At 40.6% G+C, this 6,544-nt stretch overlaps 1 protein-coding gene across 1 annotated transcript in view; it reads left to right on the forward strand.

Moving 5' to 3' along the window:
- Window positions 1-5,626, forward strand: part of SMAD1 (SMAD family member 1) — a 25,324-nt gene extending 19,698 nt beyond the window's left edge. Inside the window, exons 4-6 of the mRNA XM_010144367.1 lie at window positions 1,018-1,239; window positions 3,293-3,549; window positions 5,335-5,626. Coding sequence (XP_010142669.1) covers window positions 1,018-1,239; window positions 3,293-3,549; window positions 5,335-5,478 — 623 coding nt within the window. The 3' untranslated portion in view covers window positions 5,479-5,626. The remainder of the gene's footprint in view (window positions 1-1,017; window positions 1,240-3,292; window positions 3,550-5,334) is intronic.
- Window positions 5,627-6,544: the final 918 nt, after the last annotated feature.

The raw sequence follows: 6,544 nt of genomic DNA on the forward strand, positions 1-6,544 counted from the left end.
GCTGATGTTCTGCAGTTACCAGCTTCAGTTAAGAGCTGCTGAGGAGGAGCTTCTTGTTGCCAGAGTCTGGAAAACCAGCAAAAAAAAAATTCTGTAAAACTGGGTTCTGAGAAATCCTTGCTCTTACTCGACAAGTAATTCTTCTGGTGATGAACGGTTGCAGATTTTGCATTTGGTAGCACTTGATGAATAAAAGATTCTGATTAAATAATACCTTCCTCCATTTCATCTGCTCTTCAGTCCAGTGCAGTTGTTAGGATCCTGCATGTCGTGCCTTTATTCAGCCCTCAATCCCAAGCAGTATCTATTCACATTGAAGATGTGCTTCATGCATGTTCTGCAGACAAATGTCAATCTCAATTAGTTTCTTGAAGTCTCTTACCCTTCTTCCAAGAAGCCCGGGAGAAAGATTTGTGCACACCCTGAATGCTGAAAGATTGACCTGCTGACTGTACATTTAAGCGGCCTTGCTATACTTCATGGTACCCGAAGTTACAAATGGTCTCTTGTGCAACTGTGTGATGCTGTTTCTCCCTATCACTATATGTCTTTGCAGTAAGCACAGAGGTGACTTGTAATTTGGTAGCTGAGTAAAATGCACTGAAGTAGTTCATTTACTAAATGGGAAAGAAAGCTGAACTATGTAATTGCAGTGTTTCTCTGCTGTCTGGGCCCACGCCATAGCATGTTGTAGAAAATGTGGCAGCGATACTGGGGCTTTGCTTGGTATGTGCCCAGGAGCTTTCTGTACCCTTCTCTTGATACCTAGTGCCAACCTTTGCCTCTTGTGAGTCTCATACAAGCAAAGCTGAGGTGAATTTATTCCATCGTGTATGTCTGTGGCTATGAAAAGTTTGAACATAACTGAAGACAGAAGAGCCTTCATTTAGATGCAGTTGGTTATCCGGCTCATCTTTCAGAGATCTTCGGCCAAAATCTGCAGGTTTATGAATTTCTACATCTCAAGCCTCTATCCCAGCACCGTTAGACTGTAACATTTCCGTTGTTGCTTTACAGATGTTCAGGCTGTTGCCTATGAAGAGCCAAAGCATTGGTGCTCCATTGTCTACTATGAGCTGAATAATCGTGTTGGGGAGGCGTTCCATGCTTCTTCCACCAGCATCCTGGTGGATGGCTTCACTGACCCTTCGAACAATAAGAACAGGTTTTGCCTGGGGCTGCTCTCGAATGTTAACCGCAACTCCACCATTGAGAACACTAGGCGGCATATTGGCAAAGGTGAGTTTTGCATCTTTGCATCTGTTGTTTGGGTTGGTGGGGGGAACATTTCCCCTAGACATGACAGCCTGGGCCACTTGCCTCGAGACAGACTGGTCTTCCCAAGTACATGGGATAAGTGCTTGTGTTGGTAAATATGTAATTTTCTGGCCAGGTCTTATAAACAAAGTATTTCTCTTACCTGGTTTTGTAATTACAGGAAGCTTTTGCCGTTTATCAATTTTTAATTGTCCGAAAGCTATCATAATCTTAATTAGAATGACAGCTTAAGACAGTTTGTCTAAGGAAGTGTCTTGATTTGTCTTAATTATTGGTGTATATGGAAATCCAAATTACAGTTCTTGCCACCAAATTTTTAGCTAGCCTTAACTGTAACATAAATTAGCTATCCTAGTGTGTTTTTAAAGAGACAACCTGCTAAGACAGGTTTTTCCAAATGCATTTTTCACAGGCTGATGATTCTTTCAGTGAGAATTTTGTCCTTCTCTTCTATGGCTGTGACAGTGTCCTGCAAAAGAGAAAAGCTTCTGGTTTGTCTGACTGAATGCAGCCCTCATTTCTGAGCACTCGCCTGTGATGCAAATGACAGGCAAAACTGATGTTGCCTCCTGCAATGGGGCATTCTTCCCAGACAGATTTTTTTCTTTTTAAGGCGTTTACGTTATTAGTAAACTCTAAATTTTCTGAGGCAGCTGAGGGTTCAACACGCCCAAGCAGTGGGGTGAATGTTGTAAGTGCCAATTAATGAAGCATCTTCCTCCTTCTTAGAGAAGGAAAGAATTGAAAATGTAGAGAACTGTCAGATCTTCAAGTCTAAGCTCTCTATCTGGAGAGCTTTCCTCTACATGAGGCCGCGTGGAGCTCTCAGCAGTACACCACACCTGTGCTGTGCCACTCAAGTCCTAACACTTCTTCCTTCTTTTCCTCCCCATCCATCTTCCCAAGTATCAGGATATTTATGTAACACCTCATTCATTTTCCTGTTAAAAGTAACCCAGCTGCCAGCAGAGTTCTGCTGAAGCACTTAACTGCGTGTGTACCAAAGCAGAGTGTGGAGGAGACAAGGATGCTGTTGAACAAGTGAATGTGTACAACTAATGATGAAGTGTTAGTCTTTGAGAAAGGAAGAGTAAATCTCAAACTTGAAGACACAGTCATAAATGTTTTTGCAGATCAGGTGGGAATATATGTGTACCCACACAGGTACACACATAGTCAGTGGCAAAATCTGACAGGCCAGAGCACAGTCAAGGCTTTCTCTCTGGACTTCAGTTTAATTTTTAAATTCTGTATGTTCACTTCTGACTTACGTTGTGGGAGATGAAAGGTTTAAATAGCAAATAATCCATTTTTAAACACAGAAGGCAGTTTTTCTTGCTTGCTCAAAGCCTTTGGATTTGAGTTCTATTGACAGCAAATCTCCACAAAGGTTCCCTGTATGTTGCTTTTCTGGGGCTTGCTGCCATCAGTGGCAGGTGAGGCAGTAGAGGGGAAAAGACTATAAAATTGGTATGTACCCTCCTTTGACAGATTCATCGGAGGAGTATAAGGGCCATTTTCTTTTTCCAGCTTCTTGGAATTAAAGCGAATTGAAAAAACTCATGCTACCCAAAATAGCATTCAGGATTTTTCCAGAGAATCCATCTTGGGGCTGCTTTAGTATCTACAGATTATGTATGTACAGTTTCTGCTCTCTCCTCTTACATTCCCAATTATTGTTTTATGTAAATACAGTGAGAAAAAGTTAAAGCTGAGCCATCCAATGCACTTCATCAAAACTGCAGTGCTTGCTAGTTTATTGTTGAACATACAACTTGTTCAAATGCAGGAATTGCTGATTTCCCTTATGTATATATAGATACACACCTTCCTTTCAAATCCCCAGTTGATGAAACAGGGAAGTAAAAACCAAGTTTGAAGACAGACAGATGATGGTCTTATATGCGATTAATGTTTATCTGTTTAAGGAGAAACATCTCTCTGTGGAGACAGAGCACGGAAAATAGATACGCAGTGTAAATTTGTCTAACCTCCTTATTCAACCTTCTCCCAGGTGTTCATCTCTATTACGTTGGTGGGGAAGTGTATGCTGAATGTCTCAGCGACAGCAGTATTTTTGTGCAAAGTCGGAACTGCAACTACCATCACGGGTTCCATCCCACCACAGTCTGCAAAATCCCCAGCGGCTGCAGTTTGAAGATTTTCAATAATCAAGAGTTTGCTCAGCTTTTGGCTCAGTCGGTGAACCACGGCTTTGAGACGGTGTACGAGCTTACCAAGATGTGCACTCTCCGTATGAGTTTTGTAAAGGTATGTGAGAATTTGCTTGAGATCATTTTGTAAGCAAAATAAATTATTTTTTCTTAATGTGATGATTCTGAATGGTCCAGTGCTCCATCAGCCTGTTAACAGCTGTTGAATTTTAAGTATGGAATGGTGTTCTTTAAGTGTAAGACAGATCTTAATGAAACAAAGTTGTCTTTGTGGACAAAACCCCATCTGATGCCGATTCTTTGAAAGAAGAGATGACTTGCAGAAGGTGTTTCTTCACTGAAGTCTATAGTCACTTGTGAAGCATTTCTGTCATGCCTGTTAACTATTCTAATTTCAGTGAATTGCCTCTCACAAATTGTTAGAGTTTCAGTTGAATTCTTGTGTTTAAAATATGTATAGATAGTATGTGCATATAGAATTGTTTGCATAATTACTGTGGAATTACAGGGCTTGTCTTTTTAGTGGGATATGGCATGATACAGTCAGTAAAAGTAAGTTTTTAAAATAATCAAGTTATTAATTACTTGGCCTAAAAGTGGAAGAGCCACCAATTCATTATGTAGCATGAGCTTTTGCCCTTCTTCCCCACCCACCCACCAAGGCCCAGCTTTTTGCTTCTGTTCCCCACGTAGTATTTTTGGAGAGTTGAGCTAAGGACTGCAGTGTAAGCCTTTATAACAGTTGTGGGAGTGTAGATAGCATAATCCTCTAAATTTGTCTTGACCAGCAGCACCCAAATTAGGAGGAATGGTAATTATTTAGAATAACTTACATACCTTTCTATTCTAGGGGGGCATGCAAGGTCAAGATTAGTGATGTGGTTGTGAGTGTCAACATTCCTAGTATAAAAGGACTGGTCACATACCTTGAAACAGTCAAAATGAAGATGGTAATATGCTGAAGTGCTCTTCTTGATAGGAAAATAGAAACCGTCAGATGTGTTGGGGCAGGGATTGCTAAAATGCAACAGGTTGTTTATGCTCTGCATCCTATAGAGGTTCTCTGCAGCGTTGCCTGAACGGTTGCACAGGACCTCCGGCATATTGGATGTTGCACTGCAAAGTGTTTAAAGCTGCTGCCACCTGTGTGGGTTATCCTTTCACTAGGGGTTAATATAGAGCGGAGCAAACTATCTACAGCTGCCTTAGGCTTGCCTCCAGGTCTGCCCCCAAAAGAGTTCACTTACAAAATTATTTTGATTGCTGTTCAAATACCTGCTTATGTCTTTGGGAGTTACCATAACTGAATCAGATATGAACTGAAACAAAACCTGCTGGGCAATGACCATGCCCTCTTTCTCCAAAGAGGAACGTTTCTGACTTATTGCTCAGTTTATCAGGTCCATCCTGCAAATGATACTTTGGTTCTTGTCAGACAGATGCCTCACCCCAACTTCCATAATGTCAGTCTATGACCTCATTTTTTTTGATCCGTTTGGCAGCATTTCCCCCCAGTTTGTTCTATTTTTGGTCTTGGCAGAGAAGACTTGATTATCCCCCTCTTCAGAGGCTTTATTGGGACATCATGCAGCTGGCAGTGAGGTATGGGGAATTTCTGGACTGCCACAGGTTATGTCTTTAAGAATATAAAGACTTCCAAGAGCTCTCAAAATGACACTTCCTCCAAATTTAATTGTTTGGGGTTTTTAACTTCAGATTTGTAGAAATGTAACAGTGGTGCATCAAGGGTGCTGATAATGACTGTTGAAAGCTAGAGTATTTTGGCAAGAAAGGTGATTGAAGTATGCTTCTCACACATTAGATATTACAAAATAAGGTAATTTTTTTTTTTTTCTTTCTCCACTTACGATTCTGTTTCCAGGGTTGGGGAGCTGAATATCATCGCCAGGATGTAACAAGCACTCCATGCTGGATAGAGATACATCTTCATGGTCCACTTCAGTGGCTGGATAAAGTACTTACTCAGATGGGGTCTCCTCATAATCCTATTTCTTCAGTGTCTTAGAAGGTCCCAAGCTTCTGCATTTTGGAAACAATTGAGCCCTGCACGTACTTGAAGGACGTATGAGTCAGACACACGCATTTTTATTCTTTTTCCCCTGAACTGGCAACAGCCGAATAAAAGCCATAAGAATACTTGACTTCTGTAACACAAAAAACAAAACACCCCTTTGAACACTGTTGGTATCAAGAATTTTAGTTTACATGTGACATACTATTGCAAAGTTGATTTGCAGGGCTTAGTGCAACGGGGACGACTGAGCCAAACCCACAATCTGTCGGACCGAGATCCCGAAGCATCTTCCTGTAGCTGGCACTCTGAGATTCTCTTATGTTCAGCGCTCGCTGTTTCCCCAGCGTCTTCTGGCTGAGAGCCGGTGTTGGTGAAGTCTGCTTTTTGCAGGCTCTCTGCAGTACGTTTTATAACCATTTGTCCAAGTTGATGGTTGTTCTCTTTAAAAGAAAAAAAAAAAAGTCATAAGGTTTAATCTCAGTAATTATGTAATAACCTTTGAAACCGTGTCCTGACCATACTGCTGTAAGAATGTTAGGTATGTTTTTGGCTAAATGTATGTACGGTGTAATTGAAAGTTTAGAAATTAATTAGATTTAGACCATAAAGGTATTAGGAATATTTGAATGGGGGGAGGTGGGAGTGGGAAGGGAAAATGACAGCTGAAATGTAGAATATATTGTAAACTTAGCTTGGTAGTGTAAACAGAGGTCTGAGTTTTGACATGCATTTCATTTTTATAGTGGCTTCGTTTTGTTAATTCTGACTATTTTTGCCTCTTCGTTTTCCCCCAAAATAATTGTGCAGCTGGTTAATTCTTTTACCTGTGAAGAGGACAAAATGATTAATTCCTGCAGTTTGAAGGCTGCAGCTCTATATATTTCAAGACAAAATTGTACAGTGCTCTTTAGCTATTGAGCAGTTTTATACAGTTTATGTAACAGAAGTAGGCTTTTGTGAGAGAATCTTGTTTTGCCAAACCCAGTAACTGTTAATTGTCTGGACTTCAAAATCCCTGCATGGGTCTATTTCAAACTTTTAAAATATATATATATTT

The sequence above is a fragment of the Buceros rhinoceros genome, unplaced genomic scaffold (assembly GCF_000710305.1).
Source record: "Buceros rhinoceros silvestris isolate BGI_N320 unplaced genomic scaffold, ASM71030v1 scaffold14640, whole genome shotgun sequence".
In the NCBI taxonomy this organism is placed as follows: domain Eukaryota; kingdom Metazoa; phylum Chordata; class Aves; order Bucerotiformes; family Bucerotidae; genus Buceros; species Buceros rhinoceros.